Genomic DNA, 15,924 nt, shown 5'->3' with positions numbered 1-15,924 from the left:
TGGGGATGGACTGTAGGGAGGGAATTGAGAACTCAAAATTTTAAAGAATATTGTTAAAATAAAGCATAATTATTTCTTAAAATATATAATATTGCTTATAATTTTAAGGAAAGCTTAACATATTCCTATGTTTTCAAGTACTTGGGTTTTTTTCTTATTTTCTTGGTTACGTCTACACTATCTTAAGATCCCAAATGTTCTCCATGCCTTTGGTATCTTTCCCTCTCTTAAGGAGCTCAAAGTTGTGCCACTTCCTGCAGAGATCCTCTCTGGGTTTACTTGGTCTTGTGCAGCTGCTCCTTCTCTCCTTGCTTCCTCTTCAACATGTAGCACAATAGGGATCTGAGATTGGCGTCCCCACGTGGCAGCTCCTTCACTGGTCATTTTCATTTTTCATGTCTGTTGTCCTTCCCAGTTCATCCATAAGTGGCCTCAGTATTTCCTGCTTATTTAAGTTTCATACTAGATTTTCTTTGAGCTCGTTCTTCTCACTAATGCTTTTTACTGTTCCACATGCTGCTGCCTATGATCTCCATACATCTTCCTCTGTGAGATGTCACAAACAAGGTTATCATGACAGAGTGTTGTACTCTTCTTGGCAATGACATCAGCTGATTTTTCTAGGTTTCTTCTCCTTGTTTTGGCAATTGACCTACATCAGCTAAAATTTCCTATTCTGGGTTGACGTCCATTCCTTCCACTATGTCTCATTTTTTGCCATTAGGAAGTCAAGTTGGAGTTGTGTTAAACACTATATAATTTTCTTATTTATTTTCTTTCTCTTAGTATGGTAGAGTCATAGCTCTAGAGTTAGGAACCGGTATCACATGAATTTTGATCTTTGCTCTAACAACTTAAGTGTTCTGTACAAAACTGATTCAGAAATAAAAGTATCATTTCCTGTCTGAAAATATAACTAATTTTATTTTTTTACAGTATTTGGTATTTATCACGTCTAACAGTACACAGTTCTTTTCTCAAAGTATTTTTAAGGATTGTAGATAGTCTAAAAGGGTCTTTGTTCTCTTTCATTACTCTTGAACTGCATTCTCCAACATGTTTTTTGCCATTCTTCCCTATGATCACCTTTGCACTGATGTCACTAAATGTCAAAGTTTATGTTAATTTACCTTAGACTTGAGTTCTTGTACAATTTCTCTATTTTCTCATCCTCTGCAACAGGGAGTGATGCAGAAGCTAGTTATTTTCATGGTAAACTTTTTTCCCCAAAATTTACCCTGAGTATTTCAGGATGTCTGTATGTTTCATGGAATGCTGCTTCTTTCCTTTAGAACCACAATCCAATCAATTCAGTCAGGTAGAACAGTGGAGTGCTAGACTTGGAGTCAGAAAAAACCTGGGTTCAAATCCAGCCTAAGATGCTTACTAGCTGTGTGACCCTGGGCAAGTCTACCTCAATGTTCTCTCAGCATTGTTGTAAGATCAGTTGAGACAGCTGCTGTAAAGCACCATGCCTAGCACAAAGATAGTGTTATGTAAATGCTGGCTTTTACCTCTGCCAGCTCTTCCCTCTGCCTCTCCAAGGACAACCTGTGAACCATCTTTTCATTTAACTACAACTTCCTTTTGTATTCTGGTTTCATTTACAGGATGAATTTTAAGGCTGTTATGGTTCTGACCCTACCAAGTGAATGTCTACTCACTGGTTGCTGATCCAGGATCTCAGCATGGTCTAAAAATTTTCATTGTTACCATCCTCCAATCACCTTTCTCTCACTCTGATATATTCTCAATGCAGAAGACCACAGAAGACCAACTATCTTTTTGGAATCTTGTTTCATGGGTTGATACAGCTAAAGAATTTATCACAGTATGTCCAGTCTACTGAGAATAAGGCTCTGTGTATTTCTTTAGCTTCGCACCAAGAAAGCAGGGATTAAGATGTGTGAGGCCAGAAAATTAAAACAAGTGTTACCATCTTATTTTAGGGTTCTGACAGTGAAACTAGCAACAGATAGGTAATAGCCTGAAAAAAGGATAGGATTAAATCAAAGGTTCTTTGTTTCTTTTGCTTCATACTGGAGATACAGGCATGTTTGTAAGCAATAAGGAAGGCACATATTACATAAGGAGATTAAGAATCAGAGAGAAGGGATAACAAGACACAAGAACCAAGAGGAAACAGGAAGGTGAAAGTATCAAAGACAGAGGGAGAAGAGGTGATGGAATTTAAGAGAAAAGGCCACCTCTTCTTTGGAGCAAAGCAGAAGGGAATACAGAGTGATGTGGAGGTTATTTACAATATAGGGTTGAAGATAAGGGGTTCACAATGGATGCTCTCAATTTTGGAGTGAAGGTCTCTGCTTAGAACCAGAGACAGGGGGAAGGTTAGGTAGTTTGGAGAGAGAAGAAAAGCTTTGGATCAAATGCTGACAGAAGTGAGAAAATCCACTAGTGAAGAGTAAACGAACTGGCATGTAGCAGTGAGGGCTGAGTCTAAATTACAAAAGACAGCTTTAGAATGGACCCGATCAGCACAGCTGTGTGATTTCTTCCATCCCTGCTTAGCAGCCTGCATGTAGGAATAGGAAGTGAAACTTTCAGGAGAGTTCTAGAGGAATGAATGATTAAGGGACAAAGGACTCCAGGGAAAGGACCAGTTGAACCGGTTAACTTTGGGCTAAAATTTTGAAGGGGGGGAACGGAGCCCAGAACAGGGTAATGAATGGTCTGGGAAAGCAGAGAAGGTTGAAGAAACTGGAGGTTGTGAGCAAAGACAAATTTAGGTAGAATGAAGTACAAAAAGAAAGACAAGAATGAGAGATTCTTATCAGATTAAGTGCATACCAGAATAATGACAGTAGCCTGTAGGTGATGATAATAGGCCATCCCTGTGCCTGGTTGCAATAAACTGGAGATGCAGACCTGGGAGATAAGGTCTGTGAACCGTGAAGCATAAGTATTTGAGCAGACACCAACATGTAAACCAAAGTCCTTGTGTACAATACCCTACATGTGATCTGACTATGGCAGTGTATTGCAGCACTATCACCTCTCCTCCTGGAAGGTATGCCTTTCTTAATACGGCCAAGACTGCAAGAGACTTTTTTTTTTGGCTACTACATTACACTGTTAACCTCTATTGAGTTAGCAGTCCATGAATACTCCCAGACCATCTTCAGAAAAGCAACCATCTAACCATACCTCTCCCTCATATCTTGTTCTTGGGAAATACATTTCTTAAAAACAAGTGTAAGACTTTATACTTACCCTTATTTTCACTTTGTTAAACTGAATCAAATTTTCTTGCCTACAAAGATATTTGCGGAACCTGATTTTGCAATCCAGTGCACCTACTATATCTCTTCAATTTGTGACATCTGCAATTTTTTATAAGAATGCCATCTCCACCTTTACCCAAGTCATTGATAAAAATGTTAAAGAGCATAATGGGGCAGAGAGCATTTCACCAGAGATCTCTTTCCCATATCAACTATACAGAACCATTAATGACTATTCTTTGAGTCCAGACATTCTACCAATTTTAAATGCATCTAATTTTTATTATCATTTAGCTCATATCTCCCCAGCTTGTCCATAATAGCATGAGAAATTGTCAAATGCTTTGCCAAAATCTAGATAAACTGTATCTATAACATTTCTCTGATTTACCTGGCAGTTTGGTTACCCTGTTGAAAAGGAAAGAGAGTTTATAGGACATGATTTTCTTTCTCATATATACATATACGTATATACATACACACACACATATATGCTTTTGCTTATACATAAAATTTGTTTATAAATATATCTCTCCACTCCCCCACCTAGCATCTGACACGATATGCAATATCTCACACTTGCAGTCCTTCAAGTCTGCAATAAAAGGAGGAAGATGCAGCTACTCAGCTTTCTTCTGGAATCGTGCTTGGCCATTAAAATTAATGTTCAGTTTATTTTATTGCTCATATCATTTCATTCACACTGCTGTTCTGTGTCTCTCATTCTACTGGATACTGCACTATACAGCAGTTCATATACGTCTTTTCATATTTTTCTGAATTCTTCACGTTTGTCATTTCTTACTGCATAGCAATACTGATGTACCACAAGGTGTTTAATCACTACCACCACCACAATCAATAGGCACCTACTTTGTTTCCATTTCTTTGTTACTCAAAAGTGTTACTATAAAAATTTCTTAGAGCTGGGATTTTTCCTTTGACTTTGATATCTTGGAGGTAACAGGCAAAGTTGGCATTGTTTTTAGCTTTGCATTTGTATTCCCAGTACTTAGTACAGTGCCTACCAGTACCATAGGTATTTAATAAAATCTTATTGAATGACTAGTTGGCCTAGCAATGAAATCTCCGAGTCAAAAAGATATTTTAGCACTATTTCAACATGCTTCCTCCACCACAGTGTATTAGTGAGACTATCTTCTTGTCTCATAGAATGAGAAGGGGCACAACTCATTTCCTGACAAAATCCTCTTGGTTACTTGACAAGCATATCACATTTAGCATATAAATTAGTGCTTAAAGACAGTCTGAAAACTGCCTGATTCCTCATGGCAGGAATGGAAGGAATAGGTCCACAAGGCTGAGGGCCATTTTTCATTTTTCTTCTTTTCATGTTCTGCCACAGCCAAAGAAACCATCAACCAATGGCCAGCCAGTGAGTGATGAGCATCTCCATACTTGTCTAGTCTGAACTGTGGGATAGTAGATACAATCTATTATCAGCATTATGTAATCTTGTACACCAGTAGTGTGGCCTTTGAAAACCCAGGGCCAGCTCCACCATGATGCAACGTTGGGGTAGAACTTGTAGGGGGATGAATTAATTTTAGATTGTAGCTCAAAAGACACATATTTAAAGTGACCACAGGTCCCCATGACATGCAACTACAAGTTTGGTAAGGCATTACCTATTACCATTCAGTTGAAAGTTACTCACCTCCCTAAATAAATGCTGACTCTTTTATAGTAATATATAAGTTCAATATCTTATGTACTTTACACTCCAATCACACTTATTTCCCCTCTCTGAACTTCTGTCACATTTACTACCTACTATAATTGGGTAGCACACAATTATATATACATGTAAATTGTAAATATATATTCATATAATGTAAATTTTTATATAGTTCCATTTTCTTATTGTTTCAATTGTGCATGTTTCACTTTCCCAAAATGATAAGGAATTTGTAGGAAACTCTGTGCTACACTAATTTTTATATCCCTAAAGTGGCTAATACAATACATTGTAGTACAACAAATACTAGGTGCTCCATAAATTTTTCCTAATTGAGAGACAGGAGAAAGTTGCACCTATTATCATACGAAAAAGAATGTCATCAACCCTTAGTGTCTCAGTTGCCAAGTCCTAGTTCTCAGCTGGTTATTTCAGGCATTAAAATATCATGAAGTCAAGGTCACAGATGCCAACCACATTATTAGCCAGTTTATTTCATTCCATTCCATGGTGATTACACTCTTCCTCTTAACCTACTGCTCAAAAATGCTCAAGAAGCAGGTGGAGGATTCTAAAGCGATCAGTGCAAATACATTACCCCTCCTGGAAAGACAGAGCCAAGCACAACTAATGACAGAAAGTCAATAGCATCATCTAAAAGACAGCTCATTATTACCTTTTGCCCCTTCTCACTTCTACCCTCAAGCTTTATCCTAGTCTAGATAGAACCTAATGTAGAGAAGCCTACCAGAACTGTGGGTGGATTCTTTGACTCATCCCGTTCAAGTTGTTTTCTGGAATTAAAAAAATACATTCTATTTATTCAATTTTTAAAGTACCCATCAGCAAACAATCTCAGCCAAAAAAAGTTCTAATAGATTACAAAATTAATAATTACAGTAACTTAAATAAGCATTTTAAATTTGTCTAATCAAGGCATATTGAGCAGAGAAGTATTTACTTGTTTCTGAAAGACTATAATGAATAGAATTTTCAAAAGAAGAAAAGCCTATGAAAAATGCTTAGATTACAGTTAGAGATACTTCAATATTTGGAAACTATAAGCAAGAACTTGTAAGGCAGACAGTGCCTCTGCCCCATTCTAGGAGAGGCTTACCAAAGACGAAAATGCCATGCCCTTTCAGCCCTGAGGAGAGGGGCAACTGGGACTTAAGTTGACTCTCCTTAAAGCAAGTAATATATACTATTCTGAGCCTCTGAAAGCCTATCTTCAATGTACGACTTACACACTAGTTTAATAAAAGTAATTGATAAGTTTAATATGAAGATCAATTACAAGAAATAATATTTAGAAGTATACTGTTAATGCAATTATTACATATGTTCTCTGTGAAGGGCTACACTGTTTCAAAATCTTTTAACCAGACAAATACAAAACTTAAGGTACATATAAATTGTCACATCCTCCACAAAGCCTTCCTAGATGCTCTTTCTGGAAATGATCTTTTCTTCAGACAATAAGCTCATCTTTTTAGAGTTAAAGAGACCTCAGATTTCAACTAGTCCAACCTCCTCTTTTTACAGATGAGCAACTGAAGCCTAATGACATTAAGTGAACTGCCTAATTTTATCCTAATGCGTAATTCAGGATTTGAACCCTCGTTGGGGTCAAACCTACATTGCACTTTGGGTCTTGAAATAAAAGTTAAGTACTTATAGTCATCTCAGAGGCATGCTAAATGACAGACAATGGGACAAAGAGAATAAAATGCTAGACTTGGGGGTTCGGAAGATCAGAGTTAAAATTCTGCCTCTGATACAGGCTGAGGGACCATGGAAAGTCCCTGAACACCTCGGAGTCTCAGGCACCTCTCACAATCACAGAATGTGAACATTTTAAGGGAGCTTTTTTGAGTCTTTTGGGCTACAATCTAAAATACAACTCCAGTAGAGAAATCTCCAGTGGAACACACATTACACAGTCTTTCGGCCTCTGAAGACCTCCACGGAGGAGTCAGCTACCACTGCATGAGGCAGCCTATTTCATTCTGGGACAGCTCTAATCCTTAGGAAGCTTTTTCCTGACATTAAGCCTGAATTTACACTTTGCATCTTCTCATCATCCTGGTTGTGCTTTCTGGAGCTAAAAAGAACAAGTCTAATCCCTCTTTCACGGGAGAAATCAATGCTACTTACTACTTATCTACTCAGTTCTCCACTGTTTTAGAAGAAGAAATTCCCACACCCTCAAACGATACTCCCTACTAGTCTGTAAGTTAATTCTCTCCGCATCTTCTACACAGTTCCTTTGGGCAAACCACTTAGTGGTTGTTGAATGCATCAAAGGATAAGAGAATCTTGAGACGAGACAGGAGCTCAAGGTTCACATGCTAATCGCTTCTACAACATGCCTGACAAGAAGCTGTCAAGCCTCTGCATGGATAACACCTACTGATGCGGAACTCAAGACAACATTTAAAAAATTTATTATTTGCTAAGATGAACTTGTCAAAAAACCAACATATGTTTATATCCACACAAAAATAAAAAGGGGAAAAGGTTTGTGTGAAGCCATGGTTCTCTATTACATACTTCAGGATGTTAGTCTCAAATCTGTCCTGTCTGTGATTCCCTTTGAATTTCCTTTTATTTTCTCCCGTACCTTTAAACAGTGCTTTATTAATGCTCCTTGTTTTCTTTTCTTAGTCTTCCCTGTAACTACCCCCTTCCCCCAAATCCCCTCAAATAAAGTTTTAAAAACACTCCATTGTAACAAGTAGGCAGAGTCAAGCAAAACGAATGCACATATTTTCCAGGTCAAAAATGAATGTCTCGTTCAGAACCTGTGTTCCAATCACCTCTGCTAGGCCAGGCCTGGTTTAACCTGGCATGGTCATTCAGATTCAGAATTGTGATGAAATGAGATGCTCATGGCATAACTCTCAGTTAAGAAGGGGAAGTTTAGCCACAGCTAAATATTTAGGAATAACATTAGGTCAGTTGAATGTTGGTCATGTTGGTGCAACACTCAATGTTGAGGGAGAGCAACTGCTGACTCCTTATAGGCTGGCCTTTTGTACTTGGGCCAGCCAGGAGCTAGGTCAAATACCTGCTACTTAATCCCCTGAACCAATTAAGTTCCAAGAATATCTTTTAAATACCTAGCTTATATGCCAGATATTGCTCCTCTACTACATCATACCCTTTGGTGGCAAGGCCCAAAGGTCTGGAGGACCTTCTACATTCAAGTGCCTTTGCAGCAGTAACTGACAGTCCTAATTTCAAGGGACATGAAAAGCACAAAATAAGCAACCCCAAAGGTAGAAAATAAGAAATAAAACAGAAACACGGAAAAACAAATGATGGAGAAACAATGATGTGGTACAGTGGATAGAGCACTGGGCCTGGAAGAACTGAGGTCAAAATCTGCCTCAGACACCCAACTCTAGCTGTGTGACCGTGGGCAAGTCACTTGACCCCAATTGCCCTGCCACCCCCCAAAAAAGAGGTTAAATGTCTGAGGTCAAATTTGAACTCAGGTCCTCCTGACTCCAGGGCCAGTGTTCTACTCACTGCGCCACCTAGCTGCCCTGACTTAGCCTTTTTCAAATGGAGGTGACAGTTGCACCTAACTCACAGTGTTGTTTTAAGGATCAAATGAAATAACACGCATACAGCATTTTGCAAACCTTAGAGTAGCACATCCATGCTACGGTTTTTTATTGTTATAATTATACAGTCCTCTGAGGGAGTGACAAGATGAGGCAAACAGTGAAGACCAGAAATCAAAGGCTCCTCTTCTACCCTTGAAGACTTGAGTCCTTGATCGGCTCCATGGGGTGGATAAGGACACATTTCTGCAGTTCCCAGAGGGTCTCCTGATATAAAAGGCTAAACATAAATGGATACATTCCTAGGAACATTAGGGCTCTGGTGAAGGTGATGATAACCTGTCACAGCCTCTGCTCCTTATCATGGGCCAAATCATCTGCAGTAAGTTAGCTAAGAAGTCATTAGCCTCTCCAGTGCCAGGGTTAACCCTGAAAATCATGTACAACTCTATTCCTCAGCCCGCCAGCTGGGAGCCTCCCATGGCCAGGGGAAGTGAATATTAAATCTTTGACCTTTTACAGGCCTCTAATAACCCTCACTGTTTATTTCACAAGGAATTGGTAAACACTTTTATCTTCCTCCTGTCACCAGAAAGTAAACAACCTCCCAAAACCATGCCCAGTATTCTATGTCCTTCCTGGGATAGACATAGACTATACTGGCAACAATAAAGCACAGCCCGTCAATTCCAGATTACAGTGAGCATTAGACTGCTGCTATGGCCCACTTCTACTGCCTGCTACTACTGAGAAGTATGACGCTGACCATGCCATCCACGGCCCAGTGAGGTCCATGATGTTGCCCATAGCCTCTGCTGCCTGTTCTTCTGCTTCCGTTATCGGGTCTAGAAATGTCTCCCCTTTGCCAAACCCAAATGTTGCCAAAGGCGCAGTCCCTGGTCCCTGGTGCAAGGCTGAGCAAAGTCTTCCTATGCTGAAGCTGAGAAATGCTACCCACTTCACCCACCATGTCAGAACCTGAGAACTGTCCTGTGCTAGGCCATCTCCTGCATCCAGTGTGTAAATTTGATGGCTCTGTGCCAGAAGGGAGCATTATGCTGGGCTGAGCCCTGGTTTGGCTGCTGTCACTGCTAGGCCCGAGCTCTGATCCTCTCTGTTGGGCCTGATCTCTGTCATCCCATATCTGGCCGAGTTTTGCTTTGGTCTCCTCTACCTCCACTGGGACTCACTGCAAGGATCAAGCTTCATCCTAGTCAAGATAGAACCTAATGCAGAGAACCCTACCAGAATTGTGGGTAGATTCTTTGACTCATCCTGGTCAAGTTGTTCCTGGAATTAATAGAATATATTCAATTGTTTTAACTCATTATTGATACCTTTCTATTTCAGTCTGCCCTTTGGTTCAAATAGATTTAAACATTTTCTATTTATAGTTTCTTGAAATATGGTATGCAGGGTCGTCATTTCATGGTTTTCAGGGTGTCTAATGATTCTTACCTTATCTCTCCTTGACCTGTTTTCCACATCAGTTGTTTTTGATAGTAGAGACTTTCTACTTTTTCCTAATTTTAAACCTTTTGATTTTGCTAGTAGGTGCTTGATGTTTACTGCCCAATTGTTATATTTCCTGTCTCATTGTCTGCTTCATTAAAATTTTCAGAGAGTCTATTTGCTAGAAGTTTTATACCTTCTTTCTAAGCTATTTATTCTACTTCCAATTCTTACCTCCAGAACTCTTGCTTCACTTATAATTTCATTTTTATGTCTTCATTTCTTCCAGGTACTTTTGTGGACTTTATGGACAAGCCCCCTTTTCCCTCCAAGACTCTACTTACAGTTGTTATGAAGTTACTCTCTTCCTCTGGGTTTACTTCTTGGTTGTCTTTTGGCCCACAATAATTCTTCATAGTGTTTGCTGTCTTCTGTTTACTCATATATCCCTAGCCTCGGTTTCTGATTTGGGGACTTTGTGCCTCCTCATGAACTCCTGGATTGTGGTTAGGCCCTATTTGGTTCTGGCCTTGTTTTCCTCGGCTCCTGTTATATTTGACCTCTCCTGGTGTGTCTGTGCTTAGGTCCAGCAGGTTCCTCTCCTCTCCCACCCCTACAGATCATCCCAGGTCAGGTATGCAGGGGGTGGTATGCAGGGGCATCTGAAGCATCTCCAGTTGAGTACTAGAGACTGCTGGTCCCCTTGGGGCATCCAAATGAGAAAGATGTCAGCTCTCCAGTTTCTACAAGTTGTGATAGTTCTGTATTCCAGAGCCGACTAGAAGAAAACTTCCATGTGACAACCTTCGAAACACTTGAAGAAAATAATAATCTCCCCTCCCCCGCCCCCACCAAGTATTCTCTAGGCTAAACACCCAGTTAGTTCTTTCAATTGATTCTTACATGGCATGGTCTCTAGTCTCTTCTTCATTCGGGTTGCTCCCTCTCCAGTTGAGTCTGTGATTAGCTAAAATGTGTAATATAGAGCTGAACACAATAATCCAAATATGGTCCAACAAAAGGGAAGCACCATAGGACTATTACTTCCTTTATTACAGACACTCTCACTCAATTAATGTAGCCGAAGACTCTCCTTTTTGGCTACCTGCAATCCACTAACACAGCGAACAAGCAACCTCAACTTTTGAAGGAGTAGAATATGAGGTCGTCAAGGGTAGGGACTATTTCTGGTTTTTGTCTTGTATCCTTCGAGGCTAACTTAATTTCTGGCATAGACTGGCACTTCATATTTGTTGAACTGAATTGAAGTTGAATGCCCAAACCTTTCTTGTGTGTGGACAGTTGGTTCTTTAAACCCAAGTGTAAACCTTTCTATTTATCGATACAAACTTTCCTTGATGAGATTCAGCTCACATTTTACCTTAACAAGATTCTGGTAATGCAGCAGTCTAAGCAACTGCTCCTCAGCTTCATATTCTGGGCGAATTTGTGAAGCATGGCATCAATCTATGCCTTCACAGAGGGAAAATGACTTTCTGGGAGCCTCTGGTCTAACATCTACACATCCGACTTCCGATCATGCAGTCTCTGCTCAGAGAGACACTTCCAATCAACATAAATTCCACTTGGACGGCTTTAATTCTGAGGAAATTTTCCCTTCCGTCGGTCCTTCTACCATAGGCACTTTAATCTTCCCAGTTCTGTTCTCCAGAACCAATTCAAGTGTAATTCCACTTCCACATGACAACTCTTAACCAATCTAAAAAACAGCTTTTTTATGTCCCTGAATCCTCAGGGATAATCTCTCTAGTTCCTTCACTGATCCACCCAGGCTAAGAATTCCAGGTCCTTAACTATCCTGTGGATATTTTTCTTCTCATGTTGTGCCCTGTGGTCCTTTCCCCACTCCATTTTCAATTTCAAACCCTCTGGATCATATTCACACTCCAAACCAATATATCTTACCAGCTCTGACCATAATTGCTGTATGAACAAGTGAATAAAATCAATTAAGCCATTCTTTAACCTTTCCCACTATAGGTTAGAATGGCACTGACCTATAGTTGGCTCAAATTTGAAGGAACAAATCTTTTCAATTCTGAATTTTAAATGCCAATCAAAACATATTGAATAGCATCACAGGATCACAGATTTAAAGCTAAAAAGTGATCTTAAAGGACAGGTTAGTCGAACAATCTTATTTTAAAAGCTCCCAGAGAAGTCAAAGAACTTGCCCACTATCACACATCTAGTCAGTATCAGTGCCAGGTTTGTAAGACATTCTCTCTTTCAGATTCAGATGTCTTTTAAATTTTCAACTAAAATGCTGGAAATAATCTTGAAAATACTGTATATATATATGTATTTTATTCAGACCAAACTTTAAAAGAATTTAATAAAGTCTCAAAGCACAAACTTAAACGAAATTCTATTATAAAACAAAGAAAAACCAAGCAGTCAAGGTTATTTTTAAAAAATATGTATCCCAGAAAAACTTAAAATAAGTCTCTAACCACCCTACATAAGGTATAACATAAGAAGCCGTTCATTTTGTCTTTAACTGTCATTCCAGATCCAGCACAGGTCCAACCTCCTGACATCCCTAGGAAGATTTTTACCTTCCTTGTCTTTTTAAATAGCTTCTTCAAATCCCCTGACCTAGCAATATGATTATCGGTATACATGTGGTACTTTCCCTATCAGACTCAAATTTCCTTAAGGTAAGGAATGAAGCCCAAAATCTAATACAGCAGGATTCAGGTTATAGGAACTTCAAATTTCTTAAAACTCAAGAAAAATTAAGATTGAGAAAGTACTGAGACATTATCAAAAGGGGCCTTCAATAAATCAGTAAGGCATTTTTAAAACAATCATTTAAATTTTACTTAAGTTTCTTTTTTAAAAATGTGTCCAAAATGACATCTGAGATACTTATTGGTGCCAGAAAATAAGTATCCTTATTAATTCTTTTGAACACTCACAATAAAGCTCAGGGTCAATTCAAACTCAAAACTGTAAAATATAAACACAGGAAATACCAATCAAAAACACGTGAGAAAGCAAAACAAAGTCTAGGGTCAATTTTCTCTGAGAGTGTTTTCAAGTTTGGCACACACCTCTTCTCTCTACATTAGAGTTAATTTTAAAGGGTAATTATAACGTAAAGATCTATCATAAACTACATTGGTTGGGAACAGGTTCAGATATTAAAATATATATACATATATTTAATTACCTGCTAAAAGTTTCCCCTGTAGATAACATGTATAAAATGTCAGGAATCACCTATGAACAGAATCCAACATTAAGACCTTCTTAAGCAGTACTTAACACAATTTTTAAAATTAAAAATCCCAAGTCCAAAAGAAAAAGAAGGAAAAAAAAAGGGGGGGTCACTTACAAATGTGGCTAGTTGCACTTATTTTTCCAAAGCACTTTCATACAGATGATGTCATTTGATTTCTACAATAACCTACAGGTAAGCAATTCTTATTTTACAGATAAGATAACAGGTTCTCAGATGTTAATGTGACTTGCCCAAAGTCAAACAAAATACCTCGAGCTAGGTAGGGCACAAAGTGAGGCTAGTCCCACACTCTGGGCACAACTGTAGATTATCTAAGGCTTTCCTAAGCACCTCAGCAAAAGCCAACATGGATTGCCCCACAGGGCTCAATCTTCTGCCCTCTTCTCTTCTCCTTCAATAATGGTTGGTGATCTCCTCAGATCCCACAGATTTAGTTACCATCATTCTTAAATCCACTTATCCAGCCCTAACTTCTCTGTGGCCATCTCTAACAGATATATTAAAATAAAAAAAAATACAAAACTGAAGCCCCTCTCCTCCCCTAAACCCTTCCCCCTTCCAAATTCCCTATTACTACTGAAAGCGCCTCCATCCTCCTAGTCCCCCGGGGATCATCGTTGAGTCCTCACTATCTCTCACCCCTCCCCCATATCTATTCTGTTGCCAAGTCCTGTCAATTCTAGCTTCCTAACTTTTCTCACATATGCCCCCTCATCTCTTCTCAGACACTGTCACCACCGTGGCATAGGCCCTGGTCACCTCACACCTGACTACAGGGGCCTGCCTGCCGCAAGTCTGTCTAATCTAATCCATCGGGCATTCAGTAGCCAAAGTGACTTTCCTAAAGCACAGATCTGACCATGTCACCCTTCTCCTCAATAAACTACAGTGCCTGCCTATCATCTCCAGGATCAAATACAACATCCTCCACTTGGCATTCAAGGCCCTTCATAACCTGTTCCCCTCCCTACGTTTGTAACTTCCTTCCTTCTTGTCCTCTTCACTCCAATGACACTGGCTTTCTCGAGATCCTGTGAACAAGGCACTGTGTCTCTGGCGTCCCTGCTCACCTCCACCTCCTGGCTTCCTTCACAACCCTCAAGTCCTAGATTGTACAGAGAGCCTTTCCTAATTCCTCTTATGCTCTAGCCTTTCTTCTGTTGATTTGTTCCCCATGTACGCTGTGTGTATTTGTTTGCCTGCTGTCTTTCAGCTCCTTGGGGCTTAGCAAAGCCTGGCACATAGAGGCATTTAACTCTTACTAGCCCATCACACAGTCTGGGGCTGCTACCTTGGTCATCATCTTGGCCCTCAATGCCTCTGTACAGAGATGATGATTCTCCCTGCGATTCGCTCGTGGTGCTCAGAACTTGACTTGGAAGGAGATCTTCAGACCACTAACGATGGCCCGGCGCTCAAGCAATCGCACACCACAGAGCACAGGTTATTTTGAAATCGTGAAACACGTTAAGTACAAGTCATTTGAGAATCTCTAGCAAGTTATCACTTCATTTTTTTCCTTACATTTTTCACTTCTGCAAAAATTTTTTTCAATTATTAAACATTTATTTCCTCTCCCTCCCTTAAGGGGGAAAAAATATAAAACAAAACCCAGAGCTCTTGCAATGAACATACACAGCCAAGCCAAAAAAAGTCTCGACTTCAGCATTTTAGCAGCAAGAGTCAGGTCTCTCTCAAATGTCTCTTCTGAGAGGCGAAAGAAATCTCCTAGGAACAAAGGCATCTTCCTTTAGGGAATCTGCTCAAGACTGGAGGTTTATACTAACACATGGACAGCTCTGGTTCCATGGATATGCTTGGGGTTAGAGGTGTAGAAAGCCACTCTTCTTCAGTTTACTAGGTCTGACAGAGTCTTCCCTTCACATCCCAACAAGGAGAGCTGCTTTTAAAACGCAGTGTCCAACATGAGGTGTTTTGTGGGTTCTGAGAATGGACCTACCCAGGTAAAACTGTAGAAGATGTGGAAGGTTCTACCACTCCAGAATATAAAAATTGGGAAGCATTTTTGTACTGTCTTCCCTCTTGAACAGATATATTTCAAGAAGTTCATAAGGAATTATGAATCCTAACTATAATTTCAGATTGAATAGATGGTTTAGTGGTTTTTTTAAATTCTCTTCTTGCCAAACAGAATAATATAGCAACCATAGGTAATACCTTTTAGAATATGAACTCATTTGTAAAGGATGTTGGTGAAGACTACAAAGTAATATTGCTTCATAAATCAAGAAGTAAATCAAAGAAAAAACAAGTATGCATAAAGGTTGGCAAGATTTCTAATCAAATCCTATCATGCTGAAAGCATCTAAGTATGAAACCAAGAAAACAACAAATACCTAAAACATGGAAACAATCTTTAATATATTTCTACAGAAGCTACTGCTCAACAGAACTCCATGGTGGAGAAATGTTATTAGTCTACAATAACTTTCACATAGGTATACAACATTAATCTCTCTAATGTTCACTAGGCTTTCTTTTAACCTTTTTACATAGCAGAAAATTGTGTTGCCTGGATTTCATGTTATTTTCAAGGGATTCTATTCTGTTGTGATAATAGTGAGCATGTATAGTAAGAAAATAAAAGGACTACATACATTAGTTCTTAACGTTCTGTAGCTATTAAGAAGGGGTCTCTGTTACTGTGGCTATTAGTTAGCAGATTTTAGT

General features: G+C 39.3%; 1 protein-coding gene across 1 annotated transcript in view; it reads right to left on the bottom strand.

Moving 5' to 3' along the window:
- LOC118831314 (probable C-mannosyltransferase DPY19L1) overlaps nucleotides 1-15,924 on the bottom strand; it is a 174,430-nt gene that overhangs the window by 32,721 nt on the left and 125,785 nt on the right. The window contains exons 16-17 of the mRNA XM_036738602.1: nucleotides 13,162-13,211; nucleotides 5,690-5,735 (exon numbers count right to left, since the gene is read on the bottom strand). Of these exons, the coding sequence (XP_036594497.1) occupies nucleotides 5,690-5,735; nucleotides 13,162-13,211 (96 nt within the window). The remainder of the gene's footprint in view (nucleotides 1-5,689; nucleotides 5,736-13,161; nucleotides 13,212-15,924) is intronic.

The sequence above is a fragment of the Trichosurus vulpecula genome, chromosome 9 (genome assembly GCF_011100635.1).
Source record: "Trichosurus vulpecula isolate mTriVul1 chromosome 9, mTriVul1.pri, whole genome shotgun sequence".
NCBI classification, from domain to species: domain Eukaryota; kingdom Metazoa; phylum Chordata; class Mammalia; order Diprotodontia; family Phalangeridae; genus Trichosurus; species Trichosurus vulpecula.
The sequence above is the reverse complement of the archived record's forward strand: the minus strand, read 5'-3'. Positions and strand labels throughout refer to the sequence as shown.